At 56.2% G+C, this 21,950-nt stretch overlaps 1 protein-coding gene across 1 annotated transcript; it reads right to left on the bottom strand.

Annotated features, from left to right (window-relative positions):
• Positions 1-393: 393 nt before the first annotated feature.
• Positions 394-20,612, bottom strand: MPP1 (MAGUK p55 scaffold protein 1). Its single transcript, XM_075106963.1, has 12 exons — positions 20,345-20,612; positions 13,574-13,717; positions 13,172-13,250; positions 12,065-12,150; positions 10,821-10,889; positions 7,065-7,261; positions 6,683-6,789; positions 5,687-5,767; positions 4,990-5,070; positions 4,302-4,504; positions 3,614-3,688; positions 394-1,770 (listed from the first exon to the last, which is right to left on the bottom strand). The coding sequence occupies exons 1-12, from the start codon at positions 20,444-20,446 to the stop codon at positions 1,594-1,596; spliced, it is 1,401 nt and encodes a 466-aa protein (XP_074963064.1). The 5' UTR covers positions 20,447-20,612; the 3' UTR covers positions 394-1,593.
• Positions 20,613-21,950: the final 1,338 nt, after the last annotated feature.

Genomic DNA, 21,950 nt, shown 5'->3' with positions numbered 1-21,950 from the left:
AGCTTAGTGCATGTGCGTGCTGCAGCTGGGCAGGTAAATAGCTACCCCTTCTGTCTAGTTTTTGTGCTGCTCTCCTGAAGCAGCTGCTGATGCAGGGAACTGGTCATATTGATGTGGACCATCACTAGAAGGGCCTTTGATGCTGGTCAGGACTTCGCAGGTGCTTAGTGGGCCACACTCCACTTAGGTAAAACCCACTGGGACATGTGCCTGGAAGCTGGGTGTTCTCTTTCCTCCTTTGCTGGAGTGAGGTGCTGAACAGGTCCAATGGTGGCTGGGAGGGACTGTTTGGTCCTGGCCTGTCTAACCTCGTGTGTTATGGTCAGAGAGGTGGGAACAGACTTCCACCTGGGAGCAAGTGCTCAGCCTAAGAGGTAAAACACCAGTCACAGCAGTGTTTCAGCACGTTTATTGCTGCTCATTGTTTCCCTGCAGTGGATCAGAACAAAGGTCCCTATTGCACATCAACAGATTTTATTTTTGGCATCCTTAAAAAAATTGCGCAAGACTTCTTAACCCCCTTCCCTTTTCCCTAGCTGACTGCTGAACACACAAATGAGATTCTTTCACCTAAATAATGGCTGTGTTTTGCCCAGGAGCTGTGTTGATGCTTCCCGGACATGGTCATGGTGGGGCTTGTGTGTCAGTACACTCCTGAAGAAGGAACCCCTTTGTGTGGGTGGCTTTTATGTCTGCATAGAGTATGTGAGACACCCTAGACTCTGGAAAACATGCCTGGATGGTCTTTGTAGAGACACTGCATGCAAGGTACTTGTGGCTGGATCTAATTTACCCATTGAACTGTCCCACTGGGGTTTGGTCTGTGGGACTTCCTCAGCAGCTGCCGAGATTCTCCAGCCAGATGGTAACAATCCAAGCTGCATGGTGAGCATTTAAATATAGTGAGGTCTTGAGGTCTTACAACTACAGTTGAACAGGGTGAATTGGAAAACTCCCACCTCAGAATGCGGGGTGAGACTTGCCTAGGCATGGCATGCTCCATGCCACCACTGTCAAATACACACTCACCTTTTTCTGCTCTTCCCTATTTGTGAGGGGAAGCCCTTGGATGTAGGAGCTCTGGTGTGGGCTGTGTGAAGCCCCCTAAGCTGTGGACTTCCTTGAAGCCTTATGGACACCAGCCAGGCTTTCAAGGTGGTTGTGGTGCAGTGTGCACTCCTGCGATGGCAGGGGACATCTGCCTGGAAAGCCCCTGCTCTACTGCTTTCTGTGGGACTGATGCAGATAAGATCGGCTGGGTGCTACAGCAGGACTGTGCTTTCACTTGCCACCTGAGGTGGGGAGCTGTGCTCTGAGTTAATGAGGTGTCCTGGGCTCTGCTGTAGCCACTAACTTAGCACTGCATTGCCATGCTGTAGGAGGCAACTGGCCCCTGGGCAGCCCCTGTCCTGGGTTCCCCTGGGAGAGGAGATCTGGAGACCCTGCATGTGTGTCCACCAATTGAGACCATGCCCGTGGAGCAGCAGAGGAAGGGAGTTGTGCTGGGCTGTGTGTGGATCAGGGGAGGCTGACAAGGTTTCTCCCCATGGCTGCAGGATGGTTGATGGGAAGTGGCTGGGGTCAGATGCCCTCTCAGTAGACCCAAGAGATGGGCACCCACTGTGGAGAGCTGCAGGCCTGCTCAAAGGCTTCCTGCAGCAGCTGGAGGCTTTCTTCCACTCCGTTGTTGACCAGTGAGAGGTCGAAGTAGTGTGCGTATCTGCTGCGGATGCTCTCTGAATCCTTCTGGAGCTGCTGCAAAGCCTCTGACTGCAAGAAACAGGAGGGAGTTCTCAGGAGGCTGGGGAGGAGGGGAATTTCACAGTGCACCCCAACAAGCAAGCTGTCACCACCAAAACAACTCCAGTGGTTGCTAAGTATCAGAGCACTGAGCTTGTCTGACAAGCTAGGAACTGTTGTGCGATCTGTGGGAGTGTGTGTCTGGGGCTTTTGCTGGACTTTTATGCAATGCTGGGGGCGTCAGGTTACCTGCTAGAGTGAGGCCAGACCTGCTTGGTCTTGTATTTATCTTTAAAGTGCTTTTTGGCAGCTCCCTGGAAGGAGAAGGTTTGCCAAGCAGCAGGCTGCTCATCACTACTCTATTCAGGGTAGCCAGCTCAACACCTAAGGCTGGTTTCAAGGTAGGATCCCTGCAGGGATGGTCCTTCCACGCTGGCTTTTGGCCAGAACAGCACTGGCTGGCAGAGCTGTACCAGTCTCCCTCTACTGGTTTTGGCTGGGATAAAGTTGAATGTCTTCATAGTAAAAGCGAAATTGCCTGCCCTCTGCTGCAGGTGTGCCTAGTCCGCACAGCTACCCAGCTAGCAGGGGCATCCCAGGAGTGTGCCCCTGTGGGCAGCTGTGCCCTCAACAGTGAAGTCCAGACGATTTCCACATATCTCCCTAATGGAGCTTGAAACGCAAGTGGCTCTCTGCTTCTGTGCTTGGGAGGGTGAGCTTGGGGTGCTGTGCTTGCTGCAGCTCTGCTGTGTGTTGTCCAGCAGCTCTTAGGTGTGGAGAGGGGAGAGCAATAAGCAGTTTGTCTGGGACATGAGCTCTGATGGGTCACATTTTGGCTGTGCTGCATTCCTTCTAGTAAGTAGTTACCTGAGCTACGGCAGATAGCTATATATAGTGCCTGCACCAGCAGGGCTGGCCCTGCCCACTGCGGCAGGAGTGAATTCCTCTCCCTGGAGGCAGTGGCGGGTGATGGGGCATGGAGGCAGGAACAGCTTGCTGCTTAACTGCCCTGACACAGGCCCCCCTTCCCCAACTCCCCCACCCCCAGCCTGCTGCATCTGGCTTTACAATTCTCTGCAGCTTAATGTACCTCTAAATGCCTATGCAATACTTGCTCTGAATAATACCCTTTCTGCAAACTATCTGTATCCTAAGCTTTATGAACCCCAAATTAATAGGTTGGGAGAGGTGGCCTTGGTTGGCCACGAGTCCAGGAAGAGCACAGCTCTGTGGGTTTCCCTGTTCTCCCTTCGCTTCTTCCCTCCCTGTGGAGGTTAGCCCTCAGGGAAGCCAGTCCAGCCTGTGGCAGGGCAGGGTGGCAGCACTGCTCCCTTTGTCAGCAGCTTCCCGGGCAGTGGCAGCCTGTGGCTGCCAGCCTGGCAGTGCTTGGCGCTGCATGAGTTAACTGCAGCATCAGTGCTGCTTTCATCCTAATTTTGGAGGGATGACCATCTTCATGAGGCAAAGAAAGGAGCTGCTGTTTGTGTGTGTTGCTGTTTGTGTGTTCCGTCTGCATAGCGGATGGGAGGATAAAGATTCCTGCTCTGCAGCATTGCTGCAGCTGGAGACAGCCCTGGGTCCTGGGCTGTGTGCCCCACTACATGTTAGTGACTACATGCTGCAGGGATGATTGTTGCTGGGGGTGACAATCTGGGACAGAGTCTACAGCTGCAGGAATCACTAATTCCTGTTTCTGAGGTCTGGGCTGAGGAGGGTGCCCTGCTCTCCTGGACCACAAAAATCAGTGCAGACAGGAAGAAGCTTGTGGAGCGGGGAGAGAGACCTGGGCTGCTGCAGTGGGCTGCTCGTCCCCCTGCCATGGGCAAGCAAGCCCAGCCAGAGGAGTACTCAGCCTCTGTGCCCTGCCACGTACCTGCTCTGCCTTGTCTGTTGGGGCAATGAAGACTATGAACGGGGAGAGCTCAGCCGTGCGGATGATCTTCAGGGTCTGTGGAGAGAGGTGTGTAGTTACCAGAGCATGGCCATTCCTCAGGGTGGGAGCTGCCCCACCAGGCAGTGTGTGATGGTGCCTGTGATGCAGTGGTGGGCTGAAAGGGCCACCCCATTGGGCCGTGGGCTCTCTGGGTGGACTCCTGAGCCTGGGGCTAATTGGGTGATGTTGGGGTAGTCAGGTGAAGCTGGAGGAGGTGACCCAGCATGGCTTCCGCTGCACCTCATGGGGGAGGAGGTAACGGCATCCTGAGCCCTGCTCTGGGCTGGCTACTGGACACAGCTGCCACTTTGCAAAGCAGCACCCACACACTTTGTGTCAGAGAGGCGAAAGGGTCCCTGGGTGGGGCCTGTGCTGGCCCTGCACCCCCACTCCCACGGCAGCCTGGCCCTGGCCTTGCTGTCACAGCCAGGTGTGTGCTGTGATGGGGAATACCCTCACTGCACCCATGTCTTGGGAATGGAAATGCCACCCCAGCACTCCCTGGCTTTTTCCTTTGGGAAGGGCAGGTGAGCAGTGCACTGGGAAGGCAGGGACAATCACAGCCAACGCACAGGTAGTTCAATTTGTGGCCACCCCCATCCTGCCCACCCCTTCCCCTGCCCCCTACCTGGGGCTCAATGTCCAAAATAGCGATTTTGTCCTGCTGGTGGATCTTGTGCACTGTCTCAAACTTGGTGCCAAACATGTTTCCCTGGTAGCTTCCAAACTCCAGGAACTCGTTGGCTGAGATGTCCCGGGTCATCTCCTCAGTGGAGACAAAGTAGTAGTCCTTTCCATCCACCTCATTCTTCTTCTGGGGGCGTGTGGTGTCTGGGGAGGGAGGGAGATGGTGAATGCTGGACCCCAGAAGTACTGTGGAACAGCAGAGCAGGCAGCCTCTGCTCTGGGTGACCTGGGCATCTTGCCTTCCCTTTCTGAGCATGGGGCTAGGGTATGGTGCACCTGTGTACCTCAAGACTAGGCTGTACTAATCCCCTTTCAACTCCTTCCTCTTGGGCCAAGTAGGGAACTCAGCCAGTCTGAGGAGAGGAGGAGAGCTGTTAAGATGTGAAGAGTGAGGCATGACTGCAATATGGGTGGTAGCAGCCCTGCAGCCATATTTGGGTAGGTTCAGCCCATGGGACAGCAGGCAGGGAAGCCCTACAGTGCCTTGTGTGATGGCCCCTGATACCAGGGGCTTGGTGGTGCTGGAGGAACGACTCCCCACCTCCCATCTGCTGTCAGAAGGTCCTGGCTCAAGGAGGAGAGAGGAAACACACCCTGTGCTGTGCCCATAGCCCTGGCTGGGTACTTACGTGGGGGTGGGTACATGAACTTCTCCGGGTTGTTGCTGAGCAGAGCATTCTTGATGTGGCTACGGCCCACGCCACTGGCCCCTGCAGAGAAGGAGGGATATATGCTGGAGCCTGGCTCAGAGCAGCCTGGCAGGAGATGCTGGCTCCCTGCCAGCCTCTGGGCCTGAGAAAAGGTACACAGCTCCTGGGCCCTTGCCCAGGATCTGCCTTCTGAGCTTGCCTGTGGTGTTTTCCAGTCCTGGAAGAGGCTCTCCCTGACTGGGGCATGCTCACATCCAGCCCCATATGGAGATGGGACATGGGCCCACTGAGCAGCCAGCAGGGCTGGGCTGTGTGGGCTGCCCATGCCTGTGGGGTCCACCAAGTGCTCAGCACACACAGCGTGGGAGTGCTTGCTTTAGTGCAGCTGTGCAGATCAGAGCTGCTTTTAATAAAAATTATCCATAAAGATACTTAGGAGATAGAAACTCCTGAATTAACTTTACCTCTGCATCGCAATGCAGGTGCCAGACCACACACAATGGTGCATGGAGGAGGTCAGCCTACTTAGCGGCTGCTGCAGGCAGAAGAAATGCTCCCCAAAGCATACTGCATTTTGAAGGGCAGTGCTGCCCCAGCCCCTGTCCAGTCCTGGTTACCCTCAGGACACACCACATGCAGCCCCTGTGCTGTGGATGATGTCTGAGGCAGGACCTACCGATTAGCACCAGAGTCTTCCTCTTGAAGGCGGGCAGCCTCACGACCTCCTCATACGAAACCACATCTAGCTGGTCAAAAACTGGGGTGGAGGAGAAAGGAGACATTGAGTGGTCAGAGCTGGCTCGGCTGCAGCCGGAGAACCATGTGTGTGTTGGACCAAAGGCAGGTCCTTGGGCAAAACGGAAGGAGTGCTCAGGACTGGGCTGGGAGCTCATCCCTCTTTGGCTGCTCAGGGAAAAGGGCAGCAGCCTCAGCAGCAAGCAGCAGGTGAGGTGCAGAGGGGGTGATGGGGAGCTGGACCAGCAGCTGCTGAAGGAGACTACAGGGCTGCTCTTGCTCAGAACAGTAGGACCTGGGAGGGGTGGGAGAGTGGCAGGATACTGCAGGGAGCTTTGTTGCAGGGCAGCTTTATTTATCTTTCTGATTTACAGCATTATTTGTTGCTGGTTGGAGCTGCAGGTCAGACTAGGAGTCAGCATGTCCTCAGGCACCCACCTTTGCTGGGCCAAGGCATGCTTAGCATGGGATGTTTGCACAGGTGGCTGAGGGGCAGCCTCCATGCCCCACCAAGGACACGGCTTGGCAGCTGTGGGGAGCAATTTGGGCTGCTCCTTAATTGCTGAGCCAGCAGCAAGACCACTGCAGCCTGTGGGGTTTGAGAGCCTGGGAGCCCAACCTCCCAAGGGGCTCAGGGCCAGGAGGGCCAGGGTTTGTACTGTAGGAGAGAACAGGAGCTCGGTGGCTGGCTCCCAGCCCTGGTCTCATGCACTTAAAGAGCTGCACAGGGACACAGCTGTGGCCACTGGAGGGGTAGGAGGACTTTGGAGAAGGGACTCAAAAGAGCTGACAGCTGTAGGATATCCTTCCAAGGTTCCACTGCCAACACAGCTGGGCCATTTGGTCTGACTCCCTTGGAGGACAGATCCACCCCTACCCAAAGGCAGGAATGTTGTCCAGGACTGGGGATGGAGCCCAGTGCTCTGCTCACACTTACTTGAGCTGTGCTTGGCCAGGTATTTATCTTTGCACTTCTTCTTCTTCCCAAAGGGGCTACAGCTCGGGGATTCACTCTGACTGGACTGGGTGATGCTTGCCACACGCCTGCCAAGAGAGAACACCACCACCATGGTCCAGCTGTCACCCCAAGCCCTGGGGGAGCAGCAGGATTATCCCTCAGACATGCAAGGGCAAGAGGAACAGAGTGGCTGCTGGGACAGGTAAAGGCTTACCCTGTGGCAGATGAAGGTGACATTTGCCTGTTTTTCCCAGCAGTGACATGGGTGTTACCCAACATGCTTACACACCTGGTAGCACATGGCTCCTGTTCCCACCTCCGCTCCCAGATCCAGCCCTTCTGGCCAAATCCAGAGACCTACCACTCCTGCAGCTCCGGAGAAGGGATGAGTCCTGCAGACTCGGTGCAGGAGCCCTCCACCCGGCCCTGCCACCAGTTGCTGTCATCCTTGTTTATGATTTGAATCACGTCACCAGTCTTAAACTTCAGCCCCGCTTCCTTGCAGGGGATCAGGTTGTCTTTTTTTGGGTCATAGTCAAACTGTGCCCTCATGAACATCTGCAAAAGAGAGAGCAAGCTGGAGCCAGAATGGCTGAACTTGGTCGTATCCAGCTCCCAGCCTCACACTGTATCCCCCAGCAGTGAATGCAGAGCCAGCTCCAGGAACAAGGTCCCTGCTCCAGGAGGGAGCCCAGCCTCTGCTGCTTTCCAGGCCCCACAAGGCTGGGTGGGGAGAAAGGAGATGCACAAAGCCTTGGGGGAAGCTCTTGGGCACAGACCTCCAGTGGGACATGCTCGTGGGTGATGGAGGGAGGAGGATGGCATCTTGGTCCTGCTAGGACCCAGTGAAATGGCTGCTGCCTCTAGGCAGGCCTGCATACCCTACAGCTGGTGCTTGAACCTTGATATGTAGCCTCCCCCCGCCCTCCTAGTCCCCCAAGTACTGCACAGTCCTTGTTGAGTCAAGCCAGCTAGAGAGGAGTCCTACCACCTGGACCAGCATGGCCACTGGGGCCTGCAGTGGGATGAGCAGAGACGAGCCATTGCAACGATGTGCTCTGCAATCCCATGTCCTGGGGACCCCAGGGAATGCCATGTCTCAAATTTCCAGCTGTGATGCCCTGGCCTCTCCCCAGCACAGGGCCTTTGGGGAGCCAAGATTGTGGTGTCATATCCATCCCTGCGTGGGTCTGTCCTTGCCTCTTCAGCATCAGCTACTCTTGCCACATTACAGTCATCACAGCTGCAACTGGAAATGAGCTGCTGCTGCTTCCCAGGCCCCTGTGCCACCTTCCTGGGGACCAGGAAGGTGTGAGAATGTGGCCCTTTCCTGTCCCTTCTGCTCACTCAGCTCTTCAGAAGGGAGTCTATGGCACCTGTTCCTACTGGGGCAGTGCACCCTGCTGCCTTCCCATGGCCTCAAGCCCTTCTGAAGCCAGCAGGCAGCTGGACACCCCATGGCTCTTGCTGTCCCTGAGCATCTTTGCAAGGGCAGGAGAGAAATGGCATGTGGCTTTTGCAAACAGACCTTGTTTTCCAGGAAGACTGTTCAGAAAAGTAGACTGTCAGAGAGCCACAGGATGGCTGGGAATCACCTATCCTGGGGAAGAGGGCAGACCACATCCATGCACCCAGTGTCTTCTGCACTGATGCTTGCTCTGAGTGCCTGGATGAACGGTTTCTTGTCTGAAAAGCTGCTGCAGCTGCAGTTTGTCTCTGGCCAGCTCACCCGGCAAGATCAGGATCAGGTCAGGACTAGGTTGGGGGCAAAGCCAAAGCAGGGTACGGAGGATAAGGTTTAGGGAACAAAGTAAGGCTGTGGCTAGGCGCAGACCTCACATTGCCCTTGTTCCTCTCCTGGTTTTTTTTCTCGTGTGGGTGTGAGGCTGCTGGGAGCCCCCAGTCATGGTCAGAAGTGCCGCAGGCTCTCCCACTAGTCATGGGTGCTCGCTGTTGTTTGAGACTTCTGTGATCCTTCAGGAGGGTGCTGGGCCCCAGGCATGCCTGGGTCTGCCCAGCAGTTGTGCCACGAGCAGGAGATCCTTCTACAAGGGAAGCAGCACTATCAGACCCAGCCTTATGCTCGCGCTAATGCAGGCTCCCACTGAGCACAACCATATCAAGTTATCCAGAAATAACTGGAACTGCAGAAATGCAGCACATAGCAAGCATGGGGGTGATGCCTATGTCCTGTACTCAGATGCGATAGGCAGGGCCTGGAAAGTCATCCTCCCTGGATAGGGTAGAGCATGCTGTCCCTGTTCGACATGAAAACAATTTCCTACAGCATGTCCTCCTTCTACAGTGCTGCTGGAGACACAGGGCCAGCAGGACATAAACATGGTTGCATTTCAGTGCCAGAAAAGCAGAGCATGTGGATCAAGCTGTGACATGCGATCTCTCACAATGGAAGACAACAAAAGTGGCATCATCTTTCAGGATGAAGACTGATGCTTGTTTTGAAAGCACTCTCTGGCACCAGGAAGCTGGTCATCAACACAAAACACAGAGGGGACACACAGCAAGCACTGCCCAGGCACCTGCCTGGAGCCCTCGGCTCCTGCAGCCCTGGTAGCCCAACACAGACATAGCCAGGTCACTTTCGGAAAGATGCTCCCATAGACCAAATAGGAGTTACTTGAGAGACCTGAGTGCTCAGTGCTTCTTATTAGGACCCTACCAAGCAGACCTACCCTAAGAGAACTCAGCTGGCCTCAAAGTGGCTGGCTTCCACACTTAGGGCAAGCCAGCGCAGGGGGCGATGTGACCCTGGCACCTGCACCATCCTGCCTGCCAGACCCTGAAATGAAGGTGATCATGAGGATCCAGGAGTTGAAACAAAATCAGAAGTCCACTCTTGGCAGTGGACTGCAACAAGCAGACACACAGGCAGCCTGTGAGCTGGGGTCTAGGGAGCAGACAGCACCATGGCCCTGGACACAGCAAGAGGGAGGACAACTTTTGCTGGCAAGTTTATCCCTGTGCCCTTCTGTGAGCCCATGGCCAGCCTCGTGTGAGCCAGCAACTGTGTGGTTTTTTTTTTTCCCCCCCCTCAGTGGTAACTGTACTGCTGGCACTGAGCTAGCCTGGCCAATCAAAGGTGGCTGGGTCAGGCCAGGGAGGGCAGAGGGACAGCAGGGAAGGGCAGACACAGGCCAATGTTTAACAAAGAAATGTGCAAGGCTGGTTGAGCTGGAATGGGGACAGTACGAGTTGAGTAAGAAACAGAGAAGGTTTTCACTTGCCACCATGTCCAGAGACTTCAGCTTCTCAAGGTAAGGAAGGAGGGTGGCATGGACATCCCCAGACCACCCCAGCACCATCCAGCCTGCACCCTCTGCCTCTGAGCTCCTCTCCCACTCCTGCCTGTCCATGAGAGGGGTGCTGTGCTGGGGTTGGCTCCTGCACCCAGAGACAGGACAGCATCCCAGCCAGCAGGCACTGTAGTCTTAGCACAGGAGCCAGCCCTTTCCACTATCCTGAGTATTTTGGCCACAGCAGGATTTCAAAGGCAAAGCCAGGTGGGTGTCACCCCCGTCACAGCACATCACCCCCACCCTGGCAGTGGCAGAAGGCGGAAGGAGCTGCTTTCCTCTCCCCTCTTCCTTCCTCCCACTCACTGCTCACAAGTGTGCTGGCGGCATCCGGGCCTAGGTCGTCCTCCTTGCAGCTGATGCACCATGCATCAGAGACAGTGGGGAGCCCCAAGAGCCTGGTGCTGCACCTAGAGGTGCTGCTGTGGCCCTGTAATGAGGATTTGGCTCTAACAGCTGCACCTCTGGAGGTGGCAGGAAACTCACTCAAGGTTCCTGGTGTGCATACACTGCTGCTTTCCCGTCACCAAACACTGCACACAGCTCAGGCATCCCAGGCCCATGTCCCTACATACGCATTGGGGAAATACATCTGCACAGGGTCAAAATCTGCTCATTTGCAGCAATATAAGCAGAGGACAGGTCCCTTCATGCTCTGGCAAGATGACTGGGCAGCCATCTCGTCCTTCCCCTGGCTCAGCACAGCTCTCTCCCCAGCACTGGTTCTCTGTGGTTTGCTCTGGTCCCACACAGCCCCACAGTTACATCCCAGCACAGCCCATGGGTCTGGATGCTGCACTTACCTGGAGAGCAGGGAGGCGGCTTTGTTGGTTGGGAATGACTTTTATTGAGACCATCCCCTTGGTTTCTTTCTAGTGAACAAAGGAAGGGGAGAAAGAAGAATTGGAGGAGGTGGTTCCTAGAGGCAGCCTGACAGCAGCAATGTGAGCAGGGAGCTGCTGAGTGCCACGACCTGTAAAGGCAAGGCTCCCAGGTGCTCCCAGCCATGCTGTGATGCTGGGGGACGACACAGCCTGGCCAGAAACAGCTCTCCTGGGGCTGGGCTAAGAGCCATGGCAGCATAGCTTTGCCATGGTTGTGAATCACCATGGGGGGACACCAGCACCCCCACAAGGGGCTGGCTGTGGGCACTGCTAAACAAACATAGAGATCTGAATCATCTCCAGCCTGGCTGCCACAGTGAGGAGCCTGGGAGGAGAGGCTGGTTCTGCCAGGTCTCCTTCATCTGTCCCCTCCTGGTGGCATTAGAGGCACAGCACTCCCTTGCCTGCCACAGGCTAAATGCACTGTTGTACCACATGCTTCACAAGACCTATGTGGTTCTGTGGGGACAACCACATTTGGAGGCTTGGAGGAGCCTCCTGGGCCAACCACCCTTTTCAGGAGACAAAGATGAGCTCTTCCTTGGTCCCACTGTCTGGAGCAGGGATGTCCTGCCACCAGGCAGGAGAGGGCCATGGCACTGCAGCAGGGCCAGGTCTCCTGCTTAGGCTGCTGGTGGGTGTCCCCAGTACCACCACCACCTCCATCTGGCCAGGTCCTACATGTTGGGCATGGATCAGGATGGCCTGTGTATGAACCCAAGGCAGGTCTGAGACCCTGTCCAAAGCTGTCTCTAGCGAGGGATCACTGTGACCTCGCAGGGAAATGGCACTAAGGTGACCTGCAGGAGTGGCTCAGGTCTGCAAGAGCAGCCAGCCCCTGGGCTGGAGCTGCACATCAGGCGGTTTCCAAGCCCCACACAGAGCACATGTCAGGGACCCAGCCAACAGCCTTCGCTGCTGCTCTCAGGAGACCAGAAACAAGCAACAAGCACACACCACCAAGGCTGCATACAGAGACCCAGCATTTGGCTGTATTACAGCACCCTGGCACAGTGGCCCTGGCTCCTGCTGCATCATACTGCTGCAGGCAGCTGTGTGTTGGCTCTGATATCTAGGAGGGTGTGAATGCTCAGCCAGCATGCACATCTGCAGGCCAAAAGGGTCCTTCCTGGGGAACAGCACTGCCAAAAGCAAATACCTACCAGCATCTTCTGCAGCTGGTCAACTGAGTGGTTGCTCACACTCTGCCCATTGATTTCTATGATTTCATCACCCACGTGAAGGGAGCCTGCCAGCAACAGGAGAAACATGAAAATGCAGGACTGGACAAGAGCTGCTCACCAAACCCAAACTACACAGCTCCACCAGCCTCCTGACCCCCTGGGCAAGCTGTGGCCAGGACACTGCAGTGTTTGCCTGGGCAATGCTTGTGGAGCCACACATCACCTAAGCAGATGGGACTAAAGCACAAGGGGAATGAATTCTTGCCCCTCCACCCAATACACACACCTTGTCCAGTCTGAAGGTTCTCAGATTGCTTTCCACTGTGTGTCCTTCGGCACTTTAGATTGGTCAAAGCACCTGTTTCAGAGTTATTCAAACCCAACCCCAAGTATCTCACCTGAAGCCAAATGACAGCCTCCTTACAGAGCCCTTAACACAAGCATTCTTGACTTCGTGTGTTTTCAGTTTATATACCCAGCCAGATTACAGCCTCAGATACACTGCTATAAATCAGGCTCCAGCAGCATTATTGGAATGGCTTCTGAGTTATTTTGGCAGGGGTAAGTTCAGACCTCCCACTTAGATCAAAGGCTGGAAAAGATGCCTCTTCTAAGCACAGAACATCTTATTTCCATGCCCCCTTGGCAAGACTCAAAACCAGAAAACAGCACCTATTTATTTCTTTTGGCATCTTCATTTGCTCTGCAGAGCCAATCCACAGCAAGCCTGTCCCACCTGTGCACTTTTGGAATGGGAAGAGCTACCCCGCAGTCTCGGGTATGATCCATCTCTTGTTACAGTGACCCCTTCATGAGATGGAGACAGACAGTCTCTGGTTCCTTTTTGGGAGAGCCCTTCCCCCAACCTTTCATTTCTCCCTAAAGCCTCCAGTGTACTAACATGACAACCATGCAGAGAGACCAACGAGTCCAGAGTTCCTGACATATTCCTAGTGTAGGAATGGACACAGATTTCCATGTCACAGGGAAAAGCCAACAGTGCTGGGGGGCTACCTTATCTCTGCACAGAAAGAAACCAGCTACAGACATGTACCCCACACACTGCCTCTACAAGGGCCTCGTTACCTTGTCTGTGAATCATGCCCCCGTGGAAGATCCTGGCCACCATGCAGCTCTGCTTGTCGTTGAGCTTCAGTGTGATTCCCTGGAAGACAGGAAAATCCTGCTCGCTGGAGGGGAGAGCTACCGCACTCTCAGCAAAGTCCTCTCCAGGCCCATGTCCACAGTGGCTGGGTGGAAGCCCCCTACATGGGCAGCCCAGCCTGCTGCAGCTCCTCTTGGCACAAGCATCACCACCCATGGCTCATTCCAGGTCCCAAGGCAGTAGGCAGGATCCAGCACCCTCTTCCTGTGGCTGAGGTCTCCAGCAATCTCCAGCTCCCCCTGAGGCCAGCCTGTTGCCACGGCTCTACCTGCCCCTCCACCCCCCTGGGTCCCACCAGGCTTTGGGATCTTGCTGGCTCTCACCATGGGCTCCTCCGTGACCTTCTCGAACTGGACAAGGCGTATCTTCCGCACCTCGCGGCCATTGCTGTGGGAGGGGCTGCCCAGAGTTGCCGAGCCGTTGGTATAAATGTCCTCAGTCATGGTGTTTGGGGACTGAGTGATGGCCTGTCAGGGCAAAACAAAATCGAGGTTTAGGGGCTCAACCTGAACAGGGCCTGGGAGTGCCAGCTCCCTGCTGTGGGGCTGAGCTACTCCACCATGTTAGGGTACGTGGGGTGCAGGTGGGGCACAGGTGGAGGAGAGGACAGCAAGAGCAAGAAAAGGAAAAGAGCAAAAGAGCTTTACTCCTGAAGATGTGGATGTGGGCTTGATCTGCAGTTTTCCAGCCTGGGAAACACAGGAAGTAAGAAAACTTTGGAAAAGCTACAGGTAGCAGAAGCCAAAAAGTCCACAGCTGATCATCTTCTGCAGCAATGAGTCCCAAACACGACTTGTGTGTCACAGCAGCACTTAGCCCGCAGCTGGCTTGTTGCAGAACATAAAGCCCAGGACAGCTTCACTGAGTAAATGGAGCAGTTTGGGACTCACCCCTAAGAACTGGGGACAGGCTCTGCTTTTGCTCAGTTTGCAAGTTCAATCTTTCCTCATCTATGTCAATGGTCAACCAACACGGTACAAAGCCATGTCCACATCCAGGCACCGAAGGCAACGTGCTCCCAAACCAGCCAGAAACTCCCCGTTCCCCTCCCCAGCTTGTAGCCACAGGCCAGTTTGTGCTGGCCAGCACTGGGAAGCCAAGCAGGGGTGTTCAGCCATGGGGAAACCTCTGTTCTTTGTCTCCAGCAGGGGCTGGCACTGGGGCAGGTGGCAGGTGCATGGGGTCCCAGGCAGAGACCTCCAAACTCACCCTGCCATGCAGCAAGGACACTGCAAAGTGAGCTGCCACCTCCCAGTCTGAGAAAGCCTGGGGCAGCCCTGATAAACCCCTTGGGCATGCTGGGCAGTCTCCACACACCTTGCAGATGTGCCAGTTTGGCCCCAAGTGCAGTGGACTTCCCTCAGGCCTCTCCCAGGTGGGTGCTGGCCCAGCAAAACTCAGGCCAGCTTTGATCTGCGCGCCTTGTTGGCATGCTCACGTCCTCATGCCAGCCCGCGAGGCAAAGCAAACCCTCCCTGCCACTGCCCCACTCCACACCAGGCTGCTGGCTTTGCTGCGCAGTTTGCAGCCTGCACCCTCCCTCCCAGCAGTGTCTGGGTTGGGAGCCACAGCCAGCAAACCTGCAAGGACACCCAGCAAAGGTCCTTCCCTGCTTTAGTCCTGTATCACTGACGTGGCACACCACACTGAGCTGAGCAGAGCCAACAGCTCTCCCTGCTGCACACCAACATGCCAACACCCGACTGAGTGCTGGGCCCCAGGGCTCCATGCCAGCAGGTGGGGAAGCGGCAGCCTGACCCCACTGCCCCAGCTCACTCTCACCCACTGTAGGCACCTGGCCCAGAGCTGAGAAGAGGCTGCAGTGCCATGCCATCAAGGGGCAAGATCCAGCCAGGCCGTAGGGAGGTTCATTGCAGGTCCAACTGGGGTGAAGAGCATTGGCTGGTGGGGTACAGCCATGGCACTAAACCACAATATTAGCTTTGACAGGGATGTGCTAGAGTGCTGCCAGGCTGAGACAGCGGCCCAGCCCTGTGCAATGGTCGAAAGCAGGGACTGAGCCGGCGGACGAACCAGGGCTAGCTGGGCTAGTGGGAGAGGTGCTGGCAGAGAGGGACGGACCAGCATCGAGGCACAGGCACTTTCACAGCCTCGACACAAAGGCACTGGCGAGGCCGGGCTGGGAAGGGCGCAGGGAGCCATGTGCCACACTGCAACAACAGGGAAGATGTGTGATTTATTTTTAAGCCAACTACTTCTAAAAGAGTCAACCAACCTCCTCCTCAGAGGAAAAAGGTGACCACATGGGCTCCAGCTGCCAATGGCTTAACCATGAAGGAGAAGGCTGAATCACAGCCCAGAGCAGCACCTGGGCCAAGGACCCCCAGGGTGGAAGGAAAAGTTACTCACAGCCCCCAGCCCAGCTTGCCAGCCCAGCAGAGCATGCTGCTACCATGCCTTTTGCAGCGCAGAGGGTCAGATCCAGCAGTGCAGGTGCCTAGAGCCAGCCCTCAGCTCTCTGTTGGCTGTCCCAGCTCTGCTGAGCCAGCGGGTGGGAGGAGGAAGAGGAAGATGAGGAACTTCTCCAGCCCTGCCCAAGGCCAAAGTGCCCATGAGGTGGTTTGAGTCAGCACAGATCACATTTATCTTGGTCATGCCTTGGGAAAGCATTACACCATGCAATCCCTGGCTTCAAACCTGTAGGCTCAGCAGAGCCCAATGACGCAGGACACTGCACAGTTTGCTCCAAGGGCTGGGAGTTCCCCCTCCCTGCTATCCCCACCATCCCCACCAGCTGAGCCTCCTGGCCCTGACCTTTGCTTTTTGCTGGAGAAAACACCCAGACCTTGATGCTGATGCAGCACTAGTGCACCCTGGTGACTCCCAGAGAGAAAGCCTTGTCACCAGAGTCTTGCTGCTGTGCCTGGGGATGGCAACCAGGTACGTGATGGCAGCTCTGCACCCAGCAGGGTTCTCCGGCAACTCCCTCTGCCCCAAACAGCCACACTGGGATGGTGTGGGCTTTTGCTGACCGCCCTGGGCAGCTGGTGGATGGGGATGGGAAAATGCCTGGCTCATGAGGAAGACCAGGACCTATGGGGTGGCAGATTCCAGCCCTGGTGTTGTGCATCCAGCAGCCGGAGACAGAAGACATGCACGCTCTCGTGCTCCATGCATGTGAGCCAGCTGGCTGGATCACCTACCCTGCACTCTCCTGGCAGCCACCACACTCTCAGCTGGCTTGGCCTGGCATAGCCTGTGACCTCAAGAGCCTTTCATGTCATGCTGGCAGTGGGCCAGACGCTGCTACTTATGCACTGCTCTGCAGGAAACATCTGCAAGTGCTGCTAAGAGCCGGCTCCATGGCCACCAGCCACTGCCAGTTCTGCACAGCCCTGGGCTTGGTCACCACTGGGGCCAGCCACGGAGCAAGGAGGTTGAGGGGCTTAGCTGCGCAACAGGGATGCTAGGTGCTGTGCTAGCACCTGGCAGTCCTATAGGTGCCTTGCAGCTCACTGGCGAGGGTACAAATCCTCACGCACAAATCCTGCTCCAGGTGGCAATGCACAGAGGAGCCATCAGCTCCATGGCTCAAAAAGGCACATCCTAGCTCCCTGCCTGCATTTTCCTCAAGACCCCGGATTTCTGCCCCATATCCCGGGGCTGAAGGAAGGGGACCGGCTCCCCAGGCAGCATTTACTAATAGGAAATTCAGTGAGTGTGCCACAATCCTCTGTGAGGACCCCAGGGCTTGGCATCCTGTCAGGGCAGCAAGGAGTTGAAGCAGACACAGGTCAGAGACACTGTTGGGGTCACTGCTGTCTGCCAGGGGTGCTCCTGCTGCTACGCTGGCTCAGCCAAGCTGCACACCACTGAGCAAATCAAACATTAACTGGTCAGCTCATTTGCAGGAGGCTGAAGCAGCACTTGGGGAAATCAGCACTGTAGTGCAAAGGGCACGTTCGGAGGTTTGATTCCTCATCTCTCCTTGCTGCTCTAACCAAGAGACTTCACTATCAGGTGGCCTTGGAAGAGCAGGGCTCCCTGGTGAGCACACAGAGAAAGGTCAGATGCTGCTGGCTTTGCCACGTGGGCCCCCAAAGTACAGCAGCTTGGATTCAGGAGGGAACCCTGAAGTTGGGATCCCTGCGGATGACCCTCTTGGCTGGCAGGAAGACATGCTCTGCTGCCCGCAGCAACCAACAAAATCCCAGCTCCCTCCAGGAATCATCACCCCTCACTTATAATCAACCATGGGTGTATGAAGGGAGGCTGGGGCACTGTTTGGTGCAGGGGTTGGCCCAGCAACCCCTCCTCCCGCCCTCCAGTGCTCCCAACCTTGCCTCCACACAGTCCAGGAGATATGTGCAACACAGTCTCGGTAGTACAGTTTTAAAAGCACAGCAATATGTAAGAAGAGCAAACTAGGAAGAAAAAAAATTGAGGTTGGGGGTTGCTTTTGGGCTGCTCCACCAGGCTGGGGAACAACAGCCACATGGGCATTTAGAAGTAATCCATCCCTGCTTTCTGCTGGGGGCTACTGCCTTCTCAGGTCTGCCAGCACAACTGCAGGAGCATCCTCACTCAAGATCCATTCCAGCAATATGATCCAGTTTTGCTTTCTTCTTTTTCTTTTTTTTTTTTTTTTAAAAAAGGCATTTGAACCATTGCTGACACTGGGAAAAGGCCCAGCAACACCAACAGGTTGCAGTAGGAAAGGGAAATATTTCCTAAGAAATAGGAGGGATAAAAGTGGTTGTGGAGGCCAGAAGATGCCACTGGCTCTGCATGCCCTCTCACTGACTCCAGATCATGGAGTGCTGCAATGGAGAAAGGCCAGATTTTCAAGAGAGCACAGTCAGTTTTGCTGAGGCACCATCTTCCTACCAGGAAAGGCTGATGCAGCCTTCCAGATGTGTTTGTGAAACTGGTGACCTCCAAGGGCGAGTCAATAAAACCACAACACTGACAGAAGAAATCTTGAGGACAGCCGCTCCATCCCCACCTTCAAGCCCTTCAAAACACCTTTTCCCTTGCAGCTGTTACAGACCAGAACATGGCAAAATGCATGAGATGAAAAAGTTGGAACCAGCCCTCCCCACTTCATTTTGGTCAAGCCCAGAAGTTTTATTTGGCTTTCAGCTGAGTTGTGCCTGTGGTCATTCCAGGATTTGGTCCCTGGAGACTGTGGCCTCAGTCTGCTCTCGAGCTGGCACCACTTGGATCCTGGCAACAGCTGCCCACAGGGAAGCACAGTGTCCCCGCTGTACCCTCAGGCTCAGCTCTCTCCAGAAGCACCCTCCCTTTCTCCACTGGCCTCTCAAAGGTCACATTTGCTGCCCATTTTACAGCTGGGGAACTGAGTCATGGCCGATAAGGGGACATGCCCAAGGTCACCCTGCCAACCAGGTGCACAGCTGGGCATAAAGCCCACACCTCTTTGATAAACCTGTATTTGCCAGTTTGGAGATAAGGAAAAGATACGCAGACATGTGCTGGGGCTCAAGGGAAGAGGGCAAGCAGCTTCCTCTACTTCGGCTTGTTTTCTAGCAATGACACGGCTTCCACTTGCAGAGGGTTTGTGCTCCCGTAGTCCACGGGAGGAACGCAGGACGGCACTTCCCAGCGCACATCTCTGCTAGAGGAAATGGGGAAGAGAAACCTCCCAGCCGCCCTGTTTGACTCCAGTCAAGGAGCAGCCAGCCAGACCCAGCACCCCTCCCAAGAGCTGCTGCTGGGTGATGTCCATACTGTCCCACAGAGAGGCCCACAGCCGCCATGGGCCAGCATCGTCTCTGCATGCACACGACATGGGGATAAGCACATGAGTGACTGGCAAGCTCAGGACATGTAACCCTGGTTGGGTGCCAGCCCTACAGAGCTCCTCTTAAAAGGCTCCAGGCAGATCCTGGGTCACCATCTCCCTCTTTATTCCTGCTGGAATAAATATACTGTAATGCCAGGGAGCTGTACGCCAGCTCCTACATTTTGCATGCCTTGCTGCCATTGGCATCCCTGCTCTGCCTGTGGCCAGGCAGGCCTTCTGCCTGGATCCTGCAGGCAGGGGGATGGAAGAGCTCCTCTCAGCAGCTGCCTGATCCACACACTTTGCTTTAAAAGCTTTTTTCTTTCCTTTTTTTTTTTTTTATAGCACTCTGGCAGGGTTGAGCCATAAAAAGTGCATGAACCACTGGTATGGGACAGATCTGACAAGCCTCTTTTGGATGCCATAGTGTCCAACAGGAGTGGACCAACGATAGCACTTCAGGGAAATTTCCTCCCTGCTCTCAGGGGCTACCCATAGCCACAAGGAAACCTCAGCCCACATATGTTATGCCATGGCTCCATCAGGGACTCCTGGTCAAAGTTGAAAACCTTTGCTGGGAGAAAACCACCAGCTGCCTAACACAAGGAACTGTTGACCTTCTCCCCGTTGCACTCAAGCTACTCCAAATGACACCAGCTGGGGAAGGGACCCTCCCAACACAACTAAGACAGCTGATGCAGCCTGCTCTCCTTCCACTGAAGATGGGGCACGCGCGACCTCTTGGCCCATGCCCTGCATCCTCCTTCTCTGGGGCTGAGACCCACCACCACCACCCCTGCATCCCACACGGTGGGCCTGGAGGTTGCTCAGCAGCTGAATCAGCTCATGTGACAGGCAGTTCCAGTCCAGACCAGCTACAACTTTGCAGCAAAACAAGCACAAGCTCCTCCGTGGCAGGATGCTGAAGCCTTCCTTCCCACCACCCAGCTCCTTCTTCCCTGCCTGGCCATACTGTGCTGGCCACGCTGGCTGACCATTCCCCCAAGGTCCTGGGGTGCTGGGGGCCAGCGGTGCCACATACAGGGCACATACCTGGATGCCCACCTCCTGCCCACCGTGGGGTCTCTGCCTTAAGGGCCCTGCTCCCCGCTGCATGTGCGGGAGGGACGGGATGGAGGGGGACCCCCGGGGGCTCCGAGCCGGGCCTGAGCGGAGCGCAGGGTGCTGGGCTAAGGGCCTGCGGGGAAGGAGGAGCACAACAGACGTGGGTTGGAGAAGGGCACCCCGGGGCTCCCCGCCCGCCCTGGACGGGGAAGGGGACTGGGGGGCAGAGGCGCGCTCTCCCTCGAGGGCAGCCGCCGCTCACCTCGGGCTTGGCCCGGTTCTGCAGGAGGTGCTCCAGGTAGAGGTCGGAGAGCGCCGTCCGCATGCTGCCGGCGCTGGCGTTGCGCCCCGATTTGAGGGTCATCCGCCGCCCCGCCGCCGCTCCGCTGCCGCCACCAGCAGCTGCAGCCGGTTCCGCTGGCTCCAGCAGAGCGGCCCGGCCCCGGCCCCGGCCCCGGCCCCGCCGCACGGCCCCGCCTCCAGCAGCGCCGCGAGCAGCCCGCACGCTCCGCCCGTGTGGCAGCGGGGGGAGGCCTGCGGGCGGGCCGCGCCGCGCCGCGCCGCGCCGGGAGGAGCCAGGGGCCGGGGGCGGGCCGGGGGCGGCCCCGTGGGTCAGCGCCGCCGCGCGGGTGCTGCGTCTGCGCTGGGGCCCGCCGCCGGCCCCGCGTCGGCGCCGGTGCCGGGGTGGGGGGCGATCTCAGAAGTGAAACGGATGGGACACGGCGTCCCCGCAGAGGCGGCACACCAGCACCGCTAGCTGCCGCTCAGAGCATCGTCTCGCTGACCGCGTGGGGTCTTTTCCCCCATGAAACAGTGTCCCCATCATGTCTCTGCTGGGGGCAGCCCCATCCCTGTTCCAGCCCCTGGACGTGCTCAGCACTAGCAGAGCCGTCAGCCTGCGCACACCAGGGAGGGTGCTGACAAGTCTGAACGCTCATGGGACCCTGCTGGGGTGCGGTGGGGCTGGCTGCACCCCTCACACCAGCTCGCGTGGTTGCCAAAACCAGGGCAGGAGGCTGGACCTGAGAAAGCCTTTGTCCCTTCACAGGCAGGGCAGAGGCCCAGCAATGACACGGGGAGCACCTCTGCACAGCAGCGTTGGTGCATACCTGCCTCTCACAAGCCGATGGTCATCCCCGGGCCTCAGTGGTGTGCAGAGCAGGGTGTGCTATGCTCTGGCGTGCCTCCAAGGTGAGGAGACCCAGGGGTTTCTCTGCACTGCAGCCGGGATGGCTCTGTTCTGCTTGTGCTGTTCTGGGTCTTGCACCTGTGTCTCACATTGCTACGGGTGAGACAGCAGATCCCCACATTTGTGAGCTGTGCATGGTGTTGTCAAACTTTTTGTGATCCTGCTATGAGTCTTACAGATGCCAGAGCTCCAGGTGAAGTCTGAGCTTTGCTTGGGGATGGGAGATTAATTCTGGTGGAATATTCTTTGAGATAATAACTGAAAGGATTTTTCATGCTGTCCCTGGGATCCTGGAGGTTCTGAGATTTCCTTGCACCGGACTCCCACACTGCTGCTAGATGAGTTCCCCAGTTACCCTAAGAAATACAAGGAAAAGAAGAGTGTAAATCCCTAGGGAAAGGAAACAGGAAAGCAAGGGAATAAGAGGAGGAGAAAAAGAAAAGGAAGAAAATCTATCTTGTTCTGACAGCAAGTTTCTCCTGCTTTGTGGGAATAAAACTGCTCCTTACTGGGCTAACAGAAAGCCCAGAGTGCTGTGAGATGTGGGGAAGAGGAAGTCTGGGAGCTGCAGGTGCTGACGCGACACAGATCCGGCAGCTGCTCTAGTGCTGCGAGGAGGAAAGAGCCCCAGCAGCACAGCTGTGGCAGGGAGCGAGGAGAGAGCTCTGCTGCAGCAGGG

Source organism: Phalacrocorax aristotelis, chromosome 11 (assembly GCF_949628215.1).
Source record: "Phalacrocorax aristotelis chromosome 11, bGulAri2.1, whole genome shotgun sequence".
Taxonomy (NCBI): domain Eukaryota; kingdom Metazoa; phylum Chordata; class Aves; order Suliformes; family Phalacrocoracidae; genus Phalacrocorax; species Phalacrocorax aristotelis.
The sequence above is the reverse complement of the archived record's forward strand: the minus strand, read 5'-3'. Positions and strand labels throughout refer to the sequence as shown.